Source organism: Chiloscyllium plagiosum, chromosome 44 (genome assembly GCF_004010195.1).
Source record: "Chiloscyllium plagiosum isolate BGI_BamShark_2017 chromosome 44, ASM401019v2, whole genome shotgun sequence".
Classification (NCBI taxonomy): Eukaryota; Metazoa; Chordata; class Chondrichthyes; order Orectolobiformes; family Hemiscylliidae; genus Chiloscyllium; species Chiloscyllium plagiosum.
This window is the reverse complement of record NC_057753.1, coordinates 1,494,723-1,511,232: the sequence shown is the minus strand read 5'-3', so window position 1 is coordinate 1,511,232 and position 16,510 is coordinate 1,494,723. Positions and strand designations below refer to the sequence as shown.

At 42.5% G+C, this 16,510-nt stretch overlaps 1 protein-coding gene and 1 long non-coding RNA gene across 4 annotated transcripts in view; both read left to right on the top strand.

Annotated features, from left to right (window-relative positions):
• The first annotated feature begins 10,076 nt into the window (after window positions 1-10,076).
• LOC122543461 overlaps window positions 10,077-16,510 on the top strand; it is a 66,306-nt gene continuing 59,872 nt past the window's right edge. For all 3 annotated transcript variants that reach the window (XR_006310035.1, XR_006310033.1, XR_006310034.1), the window contains exons 1-2: window positions 10,077-10,255; window positions 11,151-11,248. This is a non-coding gene — a long non-coding RNA (uncharacterized LOC122543461). The remainder of the gene's footprint in view (window positions 10,256-11,150; window positions 11,249-16,510) is intronic.
• LOC122543459 (gastrula zinc finger protein XlCGF49.1-like) lies at window positions 11,414-13,530 on the top strand. The gene has a single exon (XM_043682170.1). The coding sequence runs from the start codon at window positions 12,273-12,275 to the stop codon at window positions 13,017-13,019; it is 747 nt and encodes a 248-aa protein (XP_043538105.1). The 5' UTR covers window positions 11,414-12,272; the 3' UTR covers window positions 13,020-13,530.

Here is a 16,510-nt window from a genome sequence, read left to right as displayed (position 1 = left end):
TTCTTCACCCTTCCTTTCTGAGTAACGGGGACAGGCTCCGTGCCAGAGACCTGTGCCCCGTTACTTACCCCTGGTAAGTCATCCCCCCCACAAGTATCCAAAACGGTATACTTGTTCTTGAGGGGAACGGCCGCAGGGGGTCCCTGCACTGGCTGCTTCCTCCCAGTCCCCCTCACTGTCACCCATCTATCTGCCATCTTTGGAGTTACTACTTCCCTATAACTCTGATCTATGACCCCCTCTGCCTCCCGAATGATCCGAAGTTCATCCAACTCCAGCTCCAGTTCCCTAACACGGTCTTGGAGGAGCTGGAGATGGGTGCACTTCCTGCAAGTGTAATCGGCAGGGACGTCGATGGCATCCCTCACCTCATACATGTTGCAGGAGGAACATTGCACTGCCTATGGGCTGCAAGGTGAAACAGAGGCCGGCAGGCCCGGAAGTTCGCAAACCACAACGTTGGAAAGGTGAATGCAATGCGAGACAGGAGTTACAGAGGAGGGAACTTGGGCTGCAAAAGGTGGGAAGGTTGTAAAGCTGGAGTGGGGTTGCTCAGAGAAGAGAGTATTCTCATACCCCTCAAATTGGAAATGGGAACCAGCAAAACGTCGGTAATGAACGTGCATATGGTGGTGAAATCTGTAGCCCAGGGCCACTAGAATGGAGAAGCTACTAGCTGGAGGGAAATGTAATGTAAGAATGTACTGAATGCTGTCTTAACTGGATAACTTAATACTGAACTGTTTTGTTTAATGAAGATTTAATTTAATTTAATCTCAAAGCATCACATAATGTCCATCACTTGAGATATAATGAATGTCATGTGATAGATTTCCTATGACCTCGCCCTTTCAGGGAACCTGTGTTCAGAGTGATTACTTTTCTTTTTATAAAGCATTTATTCCTAATTTCTGCGCAGATCTGAATATTTTATAGAAGGCAAAATATTAAATTCAATGGATGTCCAAAGTGATTTGGGGGTTCTGGTGCATGGCTCTTTAAAATGCCATCAATACGTGCAGAAAATTGTCAAGAAGGCTAATAGAATGCTGGCTTTCATATCCAATGGGCTGCAGGAAAGGGATGATGCAAATGTTATGCAGCAGTTATACAAAATCTTGATTAGATCCTACTTAGAATGCTGGAAACCAGTCTGGGCACCACACTCTCGGGAGGATGTTTTGGCCCTGGATGGTGCTCCATGCAGGTTTGCAAGAATAATAACTTAACCCCTGAAGTGCAGGTATGAGAACAGGTTAGACAATTTAGGCATTTATTCCCTACAATTTGTAATGTTATGGGGTGATCCAATCAAGGTATTTAAGATTTTAACCTGTTTTTCACTGTTAATAAAGGTAAACTATTTACATTAATGGGAGATTCTGGAACTGGGAATATAATCTGAGAATTAGTGCCAGGCCCTTCACAAGAGATGCTAGAAATCAGTAGTAGTGGAGTACTGAAACTCTTTTCCTTGAATGTTGATTGATGCTAATTTCAATGATAAACCCTGGTTCAAATCCAAACTCAGGCAATTGTGTGTGGACTTTGTACATTCTCTGCATGGGTTTCCTCCAGATACTCCCGTTTCCTCCTACCATCAAAAGATGTGCAGACTAGGTGAATTGACCATGCTGAATTGCCAATAGTGTGCAGGGATGTGTTGGTTAGGTGCATTAGGCAGGGGACATGTAGGGGAAGGGAATGAGTTTGGGTTGTTGTGTACTTGTTGGGCCAACTGGCCTGTTTCCACACTGTAGGGATTCTATGAAATACCCAATAGAACTGACTGGTCTGCATTAGTAATTCACTTATAAATCTCCATTTGTGATTGGTCACTTATATCTTGTGAAATTTAATTATCAAGTTCTTTATCAGAGGTCCTTTAAATTGTACAGTCGTTGTGACTTAATCACTTCACTAATGTACATCATAGTTCCTGACAAATAATATCAAATCTTCACTCACCATCAGAGAAAGATTAACAGCAGCATCTGATGCTGGTTAGTTTAACCTCAGCAGGAGGAAATGGTTTAAAAATAGCAATTTGGTAAACAGTTAACAGGCATTCTGACAATTGTTTGTTCATTCAGGAAAGCTTGCACAGATTTATTGAGAGAAAATCACCTCCCAAGATTTTCTGTGGCCTTTTTATTTTTGGTTGAGGTCTTAGAATGTTGGTAATAGTATTGATACAATGAACATGGAGAAAATGATTTAATAAATTGTTCCATAACAGTCTGGTGAGAAAATCATGGAGTTAATGAAATAAAAGTGACAGTCGCAACATTGACGTGAAATGTTTGACCTGATTGAATGACATAACGTAGTCGTCATTAACAGTTATGTTTGGACTGGAGGAGGGCTATTTCAGGAATTCCACAGGTTTTGCTGATATACATTAACCACTTTGGCCTTGATTAACAAGGCATCATTCCAGGATTTCCAAAAGCTTGTAAGTGTTTCTTTGTGAATTATGATGACGACAAGAAGCAATAAATAAGTAACCGAGACAATTGGGCATGCATTGTGAAGCCCAAGGATGGCAGCTGCAAACCTGCAGTGATCCCAGCTACAAACACCGGCCAAGGGAGGATTTATTTGGGGACTGTGTCCTAAACCACATCCTCCCCATTCATCTCCAGTTTCTCCAGTTCTTCATTTTTCATTTCTCTCCCTTTGAAATAAGTTGAAGTCAATTGTTTTTCCCACTTAATCTCTGGCTCTGTTGGTGGCGCTGATTCTCCTCATAAGCAGCCATATGCTAAAGTTTTTTTCTCAAGTGTTACTCAAAGGCCACACTGAATTCAGTCCAAAGTATAACCTTTTACTTATAGGTCTACTGTTCATGCTTACATCTGAGTGGAAAGCTTCAATATGACCATGCACATGAACATCTGAATAAGAGTCTGGAATATGCCATTCAGCTCTTTGATTCTGCTCAGCTGTTCGACAAGGCCACTTTTGGAATACTGCTTTCAAATCTCCGTGCAATAGACAATATGTTGATCAACTTGAAAGGGTGCAGATAAGATTTACAAGGATGTTGCCAGGGATGGAGCATTTGGTTTACAGGGGGATGTGGAATAGGAAGGGGTGTTTTTTTTTTCCCCTGAAGTATGAAGGGCATGGATAGGGCAAATAGCCAAGGGCTTTTTCCCAGGAAATGGGAAGAGGCGAATGACCTACAAGAGGAAGTGGTGGAGACTGGTACAATTACAATACTTAAAGGCATCTTACATGAAAACGAAGTGTTGAGATGGTTATGGGCAATATACTAGCAAGTGGGACTAGACTAATTTAGGATATTGCATGGACGAGTTGGACAGTAGGGTCGGTTTCTGTGCTGTACAACTCCATGATTCTGAGGCCACAACTGACATGAACATCACTATATTCATGCCTCGCTCATACCCACACCCTCCTGTCCCTGACTGAATCGAGTTAGTTAATCTAGGCAGTATGACTACCTCCTGAAACTCAGCATGCAGGTAACACTCTACCTCTAGTGTGTCGCAGTATTCGGAGCTCAGACTCCGGCTCATCGACTCTCGAGCACCAAGACTTGCTACAGAATCTAAGCAGGCCTGCCAGCAGCTGTGGAGAGAAATCAGAACTATCAGTTCTGGGTAAGGATCATTCGATCGGAAATATAAGCTCTGGTCTCTCTCCACAGCTGCTGCCAGATCTTCTGAGATTTTCCAGCTATTTGTGTGTTTGTTTCAGATTTATAGTATTTGCAGTTTTGACTGGCTTCCAAGACTTGGTCACTATGAACCAGAATGGAGTTCCAGTTCCCATACCATGTAGGTACAACATGTTTCTTGGCCTTGCATCTCTCTTTTAATTATTTAGTCCTTACATTGGTTTTCAGGAATGTTGTACCCCTCCACAAATATTTCCCCTACTTACCTTCAATCTGAAAGTAACCTGTACCATATAATCAAATTAGTAGCTATCAACAAACAATGAAATTATGCTTTCATGTCACTCCATTTTCTTTTGCTGGAACCCTGATCCTGGGTTTCAATTTATGTTGTTCAGAAAACCTTACAAAGATATGAGCATAAAAAAGCAAGCAAATTGTACCTCTTCCCGTCTGCATCGAATGCCACATTGCCACCAAATTCCCTGAACTATATACTCACAGCTGTGTCGCTGTCCTTCCTCACCATGTAAGCTTACTGATGAATTAGAATTAAAATTAGAATTAGCTTTATTGTCACATTTGCTGAAACGTTTGAGTGAGAAACTGAATGGGCAGGAAGTCTGCAAATAGCTCAGGGAAACTTCATTAAGACCCAGAGTAACTGCAGATTCTGAATCTGAATCTACTGATACCGCTCGTGAAGCAAATAGTCCAGAATAGATGATTTTTTTTTCTTTTGGTCAGGCATGGGTTATTGCCACCATCTTTATAGGGCACATGCACATAATGTGGAGTGAGGTGGAGAAGAGTGCAAATTATCTTCCTTTCTGAGATGGTTAGGTGGCAGGATTTATAGTCAGCAAACTTAAACCAAGAGAAATGTTTGTCCCTGGTGATAGCAATGGGTTTTGTAAACGTTTAGGGCAGTGAATGCAAAGCACTGAGAGACAGGAAACTCAATTCAAACATTAAATCAAAATCTGAGAGAGGCATCAGGGCCTGAATAACATGAGCATCTAAATGTGGAATGATGAAGGCTTGTCTGTGCTTTCGGTTGGAGGAGATTTCAGCTATCAGTGCAACTGATAAGCTCTTCATGCATTTAGAAAGATGGGGTTTGATTAGGAGTACTTAACATGGCTTTGTGCATGGGAGACCATTCCTCACAAATTTATTAGAGTTCTTTGAAATAGCAAGGAAGGTTAATGAAGGCAAGATGGTAGATTTTAGTAAGGGTGTTGATAAGGTGCCAAATGGTACGCTTCTCTGGAAGATTAGGTCACATGAAATCGGGGGAGCTGGCAAACTAGATATACAATTAGATTGATGGTCAGAAGCAGAGGAGACCTGTGACTAGTGGAGTGTCTCAGGGTTTACTATTTGCCCCATTGCTGTTTGTTATCTATATCAATGATTTGTAAGTTTACCGAACACACTAAAATAAGTGGTATCGTGATCAGCGAGGAAGGTTATTGAAAATTGCAGTTGGGGAAGTAGGCCAAAATATGGCAAATGGAGTTTACTTAGATGATATGATTTGGATTACTTAGTGTGGAAACAGGCCCTTCGGCCCAACAAGTCCACACCAACCTTCCGAAGACCAACCCACACAGACCCATTTCCCTCTGACTAATGCACCTAACGCTATGGGCAATTTAGCATGACCAATTCACCTAACTTGCACATTTTTGGACTGTGGGAGGAAACCAGAGCAAACCCACACAGACACGGGAAATGTGCAAACTCCACACAGCCAGTTGGCTGAAGTGGGAATTGAACCCGGGTCTCTGGCGCTGTGAGGCAGCAGCGCTAACCATTGTACCACCATGCTGCCCGCTGTGAGACCTGGCATTTTGGATAGTCAAATCAAGGTAGGAGTGCATGGTGAAATGTAGGACCTTAACGATTGCAGTGGAGAAAGGGACCTTGGAGTTCAGGTGCACAGTTCTCTGAAAGTGGAGACACAGGTAGACAGGGCAGTGAAGAAGACTTTTGGCACACTGGCCTTCATCAGTCAGGGCATTGAATACAGAAGTTGGGGAAGTTATGCTGCAATTGTACAGGACGTTGATGAGGCCGCAGTTGGAGTATTGTGTTCACTTTTGGTCACCTTGCGATAGGAAGGATGTTATTAAACTGGAAAGAGTGCAGAAGAAATTTTATAGGGATGTTACCTGGGCTCAACAGTCAGTTATAGGGAGAGGTTGGACAAGCTAGGACGTTTTTATTCTGTGTAGGAGACTGAGGGGATCTTATAGAAATGTATAAAATCATGGGAGGCAAGGATAGGGTAAAGGCACTCAATGGTTTTCTTAGTGTTGGGGAATCTAGAGGACGAGAGGCCATCAGTTTAAGGCTAGAGGAGAAACGATAAAAGGAAACCTGAAGGTCAACTTTTTTTACACAGAGGGTGGTACGCATATGGAATGAGCTGCCAATGGAAATGGTGGAGGTGGGTACATTAACAACATTTTAAAAGGCATTTGCACAAAAGCACAGATAGGAAAGGATTAGAAGGACATGGGCCAGCTGCAGGGAAAGGGGGTTGGAGTGGATGGACAATTTGGTCAGCATGGACAAGTTTGTTTACATGCTGTCTTTTTTTTCTCTCAGGAGTGATACTTCTGTGTTATAAAGGGCTGTTGGGGGATCTGTCGATAAGTACATTCAACACTGAGATAACTAGTTTTTTTTAAAAATAATTAAGCAAATCAAGAGTTATGGGGATGAGACAGGAAAGTGGAGTTGAGTGTCATCAGATCAGCCATGGAGAAATTGGAGAATACAGTTGATGGGATGAATTATTATTCCTGCATCTTACGGTCTCATACAAAATCAGAATTTGGTGAAAAAGGCTCAGTAGGTCTGGCAGCATCGATGGAAAGAAAGCAGTTAACATTTCAGGTCTAGTGACCCTTCTTCAGTACTTGTTCAGAATTTATAAGGAGAAAGTGAGGTCTGCAGATGCTGGAGATCAAAGTTGAAACTTTATTGCTGGAACAGCACAGCAGGTCAGGCAGCATCCAGGGAACAGGAGATTCGACGTTTCGGGCACAGGCCCTTAAGTTGAACGTAACTTTCTACTTTGGTGTTCTTCCCATTGCAATTCTTGATAAAATTTTATTGACTGTCTTATTCTCTTACAGCTTCTGCCTGGCCTTGTTCCAAGCTCCCTCTGCTCTTCCTGGTACCAGACTGCTTGTTGTAACATAGCCTGATCACAAATCCAACCTACCTATAAATCAAAGAGAAGGAATATAAGGCATTCCAAAGTGATAAGCTTACAGATGGCAGTGTAACGTACGGTGAGATCTAATCATCCTGATTCTCCAATATACTAGTTGCACATATGTGCACACTGCATATTATTCTATACCAGTCCCTCTAGCTGTGTGCATTTTATTTTAAATTGTAGAAGTGAGTATTTCAATCATTACTTTAAAGCTGAAGAAAGTGGAACTAGGATAATATATTGTTCAGGAGCATCTCTATGACTCTATGCCCTGCAAGAAGGTACGTAACAGGCTTTAGCTAAAAGTAGACAGAAGTTCTACGAATCTGCTTTCAAATTCCATGCTGGAAATGACAAGATATCTTACTGAATTCTGAAACTGATAGAGATAGACAATAGTGGTTGTTGGTAAGATATGGTTTGAATGCTATAGAATTTCAAAGGAACTTAAAAAAATTAGTCGGTGGGTGTGCATACGGGAGGTGTGTGCTGATATGTTTTCGTTCAATGAGCATGCAAAGAAAATACAGATTATAGGATTTAAATGTAAAGGAGGTGCAGGACCAGAGTGACTATATTTAATCAGTGAAAGTGTGAAAGCTTTCAATCAAGCTTGCAATGTCCTAAGATGTATTAATAAATGCTATAAGAGTGTGACAGCAAGCAGATGATGTTGAACTGAAAAGAATCACCAATCTGACTTCAGGTAGAATATTGCGTATGTTTGTGGTGCCACATTTTAGGAAGAAACTGAAAGCATTGGAGAGAAGAAGATTAAAATAATAGTTCCATGGATGAAGAATTTGAAACATGAAGATAGATTAGAGAAGTTAGGGCTGTTTTCCTGGAGGAGAGAAGTCAAGAGGAGATCTGAGTACAACATTCAAACTCCTAGGAGTTTGGATAGAATAAATAAGGGGAAAATGTTTCTTCTCATGAATGGATTGGATATTAGAGGGCAAGATGAAAGTAATTAGTAAAACAGGCTAAACGTACACAAGTCAAAAACACTTTTTCAGACAGAGCACATGGTCGGGATCTAGAAAGCACAACCCAGGAATCTGGTGCAGGCAGATTTACTTGAGGAATCCAAAAGGGAATCGCATGTTTATTTGAACATGAAAAATGTGCAACGCTATGAAAAGAAAGTCAGGGAAATAAATCAAATAACATGGTAATTTGGACAACTGGACAGATGCAACAGATGGCATGGGTGTTTTCTAATTTTATAATGAGAAGTGTCCAAAACAAAGTGGAGGAGGTTTGGATATCTTGAAATGCTTATAGGTGGATAAATCCTCTGGACCTGGTTAGGTGCATTCTAGAACTCTTCAAGAATCTAGGAAAGTGGTTGCTTGGCCTGTTGTTGAGATATTTGTATCAACATTAGTCACTGATGAGATGCTGGAGGACTGGCCAATGGCCATGCTTCAAGAAAGGTGGTAAGGAAAAGCCAGGTAACAATAGACCGATGAGCCTGAAGTCAGTGGAGAGAACATTTCTGGAGCAAATTCTGAGGCACTGGGTCTGTACACCCATTTGAAAAGGTAAGGAATGTTTAGGGATAGCCAACATATCTTTGGGCATCGAAAATCGTGTCTCATTAACTTGATTGAAATTTTTGAAGTGACAAAGAATAATGGTGAATGCCGAGCAATGTATTGTCTGTATGGGCATCAGCAAAGCATTTGACAAGGTTTCACTTGGTAGACTGGCTAGCAAGGTTAGACCACATGGTATTCAGGGAGAGCAAGCCTTTGGATACAAAATGGCCCTGGGGATAGGCTACAGAGGGTGATGTTGAAGGTTGTTTTTCAGACTGGAAGCCTGTGTCCGTCTGTGTGATGTAAGGATCAGTGCTGGGTTCACTGCTTTTTGTAATTTAGAGAGTGATACAGCGTGGTGACAGATCCTTCAGTCAAATTCTTCCATGCTGACCAGATATTCAAAATTAATCTCGCCCCATTTCCCAGCATTTGACCCAAATCCATCTATGCTATTCCTATTCATAAGCCCATGCAGATGTCTTTTAAACAAATTGTGCCAGCCTGTACCACTTCATCTGGCAGCTCATTCCATTCACATACAACCCTCAAGATGAAAATGTTGCCCCTTAGGTCTTTGTAAATGTTTGTCTCTCATCTATGCCCTAGTTTGGGCACTCCTACCCTGGAAAAAAGACATTGGCTATTCACATATCCACTTCTCCTCTCATGATTTTACAAACCTCTACAAGATCACCCCTCAACCTCTGACACTTCAGAGAAAATAGCCCCAGCTTGTTCAGCCTCTCCCTCTAGCTCAAACCTTCCAAACCCAGTAATATCCTTTTAATCTTTTCTACACTCTTTCAATTTTAACAATACCCTTCATAGAACATTGCAGTGCAGTACAGGTCCTTTGGCCCTCTATTATGCTGACAGGAAGGAGACCTTCCTGTGGAGGGAGACCAGAACTGAATACAGTATTCCAAAAGTGACCCAGCCAATGTCCTGTACAGCCACACCATGGCAGCCTAACTCCTGTTCTCTATGCACTGACTATTAAAGGCAATTGTACTAAACCTTCTTCACTAGCTGTCTACCTGTGACCTGTCTACCTTCAAGGAACCATAAACCTGCACCTAACATCTTTGTTCAGCAACACTCCCCAGGATCATGGCATTAAATATATAAATCCTGCCCTGATTTGCCTTACCAAAATGCAACATCTCCCATTTATCTAAACTAAATTCCATCTGACACTCCTTGGTCGAGGTCACATTCTACTCTGAGATGACCTTCTGAACAGTGCACCACACTAACCACTTCTGGTGTCATCTACAAATCTACTAACCATTTCTCCTATATTTGACATCCATACTTTTTATTCAAATGTGCAGTATCCGCGCTGTATAACTCTACGACTTACATCAATGATCCTTAACACATAAGATGCTGCGTGTATTATTGCATCAGTCTCTGCCTCAAATGATTATCACTATAAACGCCGCTTCTGAACTTTTTTATTTAGCGTCTAGAACATTTAAAATTGAAGATTTAAAAACTTAAACTTCAATCCATAATTTGGAAGAACTTAAAACTGAAAAAATAGTCGAGACCTAGATTGGCATATTAAATGGCGCTGAAAATATGTTGCTGGAAAAGCGCAGCAGGTCAGGCAGCATCCGAGGAACAGGAGAATCGACGTTTCGGGCATAAGCCCTTCTTCAGGGATATTAAATGGCGTGCTGTTAACCCAGCATGCAGTGCGGCGGTGAATGTAACCTGGTCACAAAACAGAGCGAGACGCAGGCGTAGTGCCGTGCAGCGTATAGAGCATGCGCGGAATGGGGTCCTGCGGAGGGAGGACTGTTTGTGTCGGTTCCGTAAAGGGTGAGGTTCAGACGGGACGGAGGAAGCGAACGGGGGGGAGGGGAAAGAGACTTCGTCAGCGTCTTCCGTGAATTACAAATCTGAAACGGTCTCGCCGTTTGCAGGGAACTGGGTCCCAGCTCCTAATTTTATACCGCGTGGTGACGTCAGCCTTCTCTGTGGGGTGGGGGAGCTGGGCAGCAGGGCGCATGTGCGGCCGCTCGTGCTCTGGGGCAATAGTGGGCGGGGTTTGCTGCCCATTGTTCAGAATGGATTGACAACTTGGTCCATTAAGATGCATTGGCCCAATGTCTGATTGGGAAGGCGGTGCGGGGTTGCACAAAAGGAAGCAAGTTCTGCTTTCCTGCTACCTCATGGTTCGTCCTGCACCACGAGTCCAAAGGCTTTATTCAGCCGCATGAAGGTCCAGCACAGAGATTCACAATGCTGAATACAGGTGATTCCTGCAAAGAGGATAGCGTGCAGCTGGCAACACGTGGGGCCATCCTGCGTCGGGAGGAGGGATTATTGTGAATTCCTACTGGAATACATGTTGGAGTGCCATTTTACAGGGGTTGAGGCTGGTACGATTTGCACACAGCAAACTAGGAGAAGTGCTCCCTCATAGCACCTGGGACTGTCTGTGTGGAATTCATATGTTCTACCCATGTCTGCATGAGTTACCTCTGGATGCACCAGTTTCTTTCAACAGTCCACAGATGTGTAGGCTAGGTGGATTAGCCACGGTGAATTTTGGATTACGGGGATTGGGTGAGATGAGCTTTGGAGAGTCGGTGCAAACTCAATGGACCAAATGGCCTCAACTGCACTAAAGGGATTCAATGATTGAAGTGTTTGGCTCTTCACATTTCTTATCCTGGACTGACAGTGATAACTTTGCAATTTACTTTCACAGAATATTGAAAGAGGATTTTTGAGGGCAGGAAATTTCAAACAGGCATCACATCGAATGCTGCCAGGATCAGTCAACCTGAGTCTTATCGGCTTTTGAACGTAAGTTCAAAGATATTAGCACTCATAAAATTTCTTCCTCACACCTTCTTACCCATAAACATAGATCTCTGTTTTGTAGCTTTCTTGTGATCAGTGAGTGCTTGACTCAGCCAGATATTTCTTATAAATGTTTTGAATCCATTTTAAAGGTTATTCTTTGCATTTGTACATCACAAGCAAGATGGAAGATATTTTCAGTTCCCAGTTGGCTCTGGGAAGTTGATCTTTATTCAACTATTACAGTCTGTGTGGTGAAGGTGTTCCCACAATGCTGCATGTAAAAGATTTACCAGCTACTTTCTCAGTAATGATGAAGAATCATTATTGTATGTCCAAGTCAGCAACAATGATTTGTTCTTGTACAGTGCTTTTCAAATAATAAAACAATCCAAGGAATTTCACACAAACGTTAGACAGCAGAACTTAATACTGAGCCACATTAGGAGATGTTAGAGCAAGTGACTAAAAGCTTAATCTGAGAGGTAACATTAATAAATATCTTAAGAGAAATTTGAGTTAGAGTTGGAGAGGTTTAGGAAGGAAATTCCAGGGCTTGAGGCCTGGAAAAGCCACCAAGTAAGTTGCAATTAAAACTGGGAATGCTGAAATGGCCTAAACTTGATGAGCACAAAGATACTCCAGTACAGAGATTAGAGATAGGATGATGACAACTATGAAGGAAAGCTGGGATGAGCAATTTTAAGTTTTGGTACTTATTAATCACCTTTGTCGATCATTGTGCACAGGGTGCTGGGTGAACAAGACTTGGTGATAGTCCATAAGCAGCAAAGTTTTGGATGTCTCAACACTTCAGGAGAGTTCAATGTACTGCCCCACAAGTTACTACATTCATTCAGTTAATTGCACAACCTGCCTGTTTTCTCTCAAGAGTTCTCTTTCAGTTTCTTTTTTATGCTTTAATTCAATTTCACAGAACATTTAAGATGGAGGATTTACAACGCAAACGTCACATCAGAGCTGACAAAGTTGCTGAATTTACCATAGCCTGATAAGAATCTTGAGTATGGATGGAGAAAACAGTGTTGATAAGCTCACTGGCGACAAACCATGGAAATGTGTGGACTGCAAAGTAGGATTCAGATATCCATCTCAGCTGGAAACCCACCGACGTACTCACACTGGCGAGAAGCCATTCTTTTGCTCTGTTTGTGGGAAGAGATTTGCCTTGTCATCTGACCTACTGAGACACCAGCGGGTTCACACCGATGAGAGACCTTTTAAATGTCCAGACTGTGGGATGTGCTTTAAAAGTACTGGGAACCTGCTGTCCCATCAACGTGTTCACACTGATGAAAGGCCATTCAGATGTTCTCACTGTGGGAGTCGTTTCAGGCGATCATCCCATCTCTCTGTACACCAGCGAACTCACACTGGGGAAACATTCTCCTGCTCCAAGTGTGGGAAAGAATTCACTCGGGGATCCAGATTGCTGAAACACCAGAAAATTCATACTCAGCCGAAACAACTGGCCTGTCCTGAGTGTGGGAAGGGATTCGCTGAGTTATTCTCCCTGCTGAGTCACCAGCGGGTTCACGCTGGGGAGAGACTGTTCATATGTTCCAAGTGTGGGAAGGAATTTACTCATTCATCCAAGCTGCTATCAGACCAGGACGTTCAAACTGGGAAGGGGCCTTTCACCTGCCCTGAGTGTGGCAAAGAATTCACTCTGTTAGCCACTCTGCTGACACATCAGCATGCTCACAAACCACCATTAACCTGTCCAGAGTGTGTGAGGGACTCACTGTGTTAGTCTGTCTGCTGACACATCAGCATGATCACAAACCACCATTAACCTGTCCAGAGTGTGTGAGGGACTCACTGTGTTAGTCACTCTGCTGACACATCAGCATGCTCACACAGCACCTGCTTTGCGTGTGGGAAGGAATTCACTCAGTTGTCCCACCCATTGAGATGCAGCAAGTTCACAAGTAAATGCAGTGATTGGATTTTTCTGTCCAAGCGTGACCTGATTTAATGTCTTCATAATGAAGCAGCCTCTCAGTAACAGTCATCACTGCAAGATGGAATTTCCCATTCATGTTTAGGGAGAGAAAAGTCAGTCTAAGACTAGATTTGGGAAGTCAAATAAAGGCGAGGGCCAGGGTATGAAGACATAAGTGATTAAACTGAACTGCGGAATGAATTTCCTGGGTGACTGAATGAGACATAGTGTCAGATGTTTAAGAAGATTAGGTTCCCTACAGTGGGGAAACAGGCCCTTCGGCCCAACCAGTCCACACCGACCCTCCGAAGAGTAACCCACCCAGACCTATTTCCCTCTGCCTAATGCACCTAACACTTTGGGCAATTTAGCATGAACAATTCACCTGGCCTGCACATCTTTGGACTATGGGAGGAAACCCACGCAGACACGGGGAGAACGTGCAAACTCCACACAGACAGTCACCCGAGGCTGGAATTGAACCTGGGACCCTGGTGCTGTGAGGCAACGGTGCTAACTACTGAGCCACACCCCAAGATATTTCATTACATCCTGCAAAGTTACTTTCCAGTGTGAAAGAGAGTTTCTAGGAGAACGCTGCACATCTGTACCAAACTAAGAGCGCATAAAATTAAAAGAAAGTTATAACTGTATGAAGATAAGAATGAATTTAACAAAAATTTAAATCAAATTAAAAAATAATTGATGTGGGTGTATGAGATAAACTAGCTAGAAATATGAAAATCGAGGTTCTGCTAGTGTTCTAAAATGAAAAGTGTATTATTCTTCTACGGGATGAGTTTGGGAATGAATATTGGGTATTAAAGAATTGACAGAAATGTTGAGCAGATATTTTTAGGTGTCTGCATTGTATATAAATAACATCACAAACATAACAGCAAATCAAGGCATGAAAGGGAGCGAGAAAGTTGAAAGAATCACAATCATCAAGGAAAGGATACCGAGATCATGATTAGGACTAAAGGTTGACATGTACCCAGAACCTGAGAGCCTGCATCTTGAGATCTGAGACATGGTAGCTGTGGAGATTCTACATGCCCTAGTCCTAATTTTCCAAAATATTCACAATTCCGTGAAGATCCCATCAATTTTGAAAATCACAAATATAATTCCTCTAATCAAGAGACAGCAAGCAGCAATCAACGGTCTTCTGAACCTGATATGTATTTCAGAGAGGTTGTTAGAATCTGTTCAGGAAGTTAGAGAAGGACGCTTAGAAAATCAAAATGCAAGCAGCAGAGTCTAAGGTTTTACTAAGGGAAATAGCAATTGAGAAATTTATTAGTGATCCTTGAGGAATCAATACGGGCAAAATGTACCTCCCAATTGTGTGAGATTTCTAAGTGACATTTTAAAAGGTGATGACACAAAAAGCTTCTAAGGAAGAGCGTGATATTAACCTGAATACAGGATTGATTAGATAACAGGGAGCAGAGAGTAGACATAGCTGGATGATTTTCATGTTGGTCAGCAGTGAAGTGACATAGGGATCAGTACTGGGACCTCAATTTTCTTACAATTCATATCAATAACTTCAACAAATAGAATGACAATATCGGTGCTACATGTTTTGATGACTTGAAAGTAGGCAGGGAATGTCCACCATCTACAAGGCACAGGTCAGAGTGCGGTGGAAAATGCCCTACTTGCCTGGAAAAGTACAGCTCCAATAATGCTCAAGACACCTGACACCATCCAGGACAAAGCAGCTGAATTCATTAGCACCACATGCACAAGTATCCACTCCCTCTACCACCAATACCAAATAGCAATAGCACATACTACCTACAAGATGCAGTGCAGGAATTTACCAAAAATCCTAAGACAGCACCATCCAAGTCCTGAGCACTTTTTGTCTCAAAATACAAGGCTGGTCGATATGAGAACACAACCACCCACAAGTTCCCATCTGAACCACTCCCCATCCTGAATTGGAAAGTTGTTTCCATTCCTTCATTGTCACTGGGTCAAAATCCTAGAATTCCCTCTCTCAGGGCATTATAAATCTAGTTACAGAACATGGACTGCAGCGGTTCCAGAAGGCAGCTCACTGCCACTTTCTCAAGGGCAACTAGAGAGATGGGCAATAAACGCTGGTCCAACCCACATCATACTGGGGAACAAGAAAGATCAGGTGAGGTCATCCTCCTCAGGGCAGAAAAGGTCAAGGAATGATTGGGCCTGCTGCTTATTCACTCCCCTTGATTGGATGACCAGCTACACTCTCACTGTCCTTCAGCCCTGCCCCTCATTAATTTTGATTAGTTGAGTACCAGCTACTCCCAAGTGGTCACCCACTCCTGCCCCCTCTCTTCCTATTGATGTGGAGCCGCCCTCAATCAGCATGGATCCTTGTTCTTTATTGAATGATCATGGGAAGACTTTTCTTCTGAACTTTTTATTTCTTTATTTTTCTAATTTATTTCAATCATTTTGTAATTTTGAAGATCTATAATGCGGGACCTTCTATTTCTTTCCCCTGTGAATTTGTACTGGATAATCTGTACCTAGGTACCCTGTTACCTAGTATGGCTCTGTAAGTGGTAACTTGTAAACGTTTCACTGTACTCATGTGAACACATGACATTAAATCTATTCCATTCATCCCTGTTGTGAGTTGGAGCATGCATAGTTCCTGTCCACTACTAGTTACCGTGAACCACATACGTCATCCTAATCCTTCACCAGGTTGTCAGTGGTCAGTTTTTCAACTCCACAGAGGCTGAGAATGAGGGGGATCGGAGTAAGCAATGGATCAGCCAATGGATGGCGGACTGGCTTTCAAAATATTTTCTGTCACCCGCAAACCCCTGTCGGTCCTCTGCTTGCAGTGAAATGGGACAACGACTCCAGGTTTCTTCCCCAGAGAAAGGCCTGGGGATTGGTCACCATCTCTATTGGGGGCACAGGTCGAAATTATTCATGTGCGGCCACCATTTCTGGAGGCAGCCATGTTTGGAAAGATGGGAGGAGCTTTCCGCCATTGTTCAGAATGAAGAAAACTTGTCCATCGAGCTGCATTCGCCTTTCATTACCAATATCTGATTAATGAGGCAGAGTGACAGTATAATGGAAGGAAAGACAAGGAAGCAATTTCAACATCACAGTACGTTATTTTTCTCTCCACCCCCCCCCAAAATTTACAACCTACCTTTGCATTTTTTGTGCCTCTCTCTCTCTCACCTTTCTGCCATTTTCATTCAATTAAATCAGACGCTGAAAACAAAGATTTGTATTCGGGAAACTGAAACTAAACATCACAACAGGATCAGGACGAT

Excerpts from the sequence above, each read along its gene's own strand:
- LOC122543459 (XM_043682170.1), top strand. The coding sequence starts at position 12,273 with ATGGATGGAGAAAACAGTGTTGATAAGCTCACTGGCGACAAACCATGG.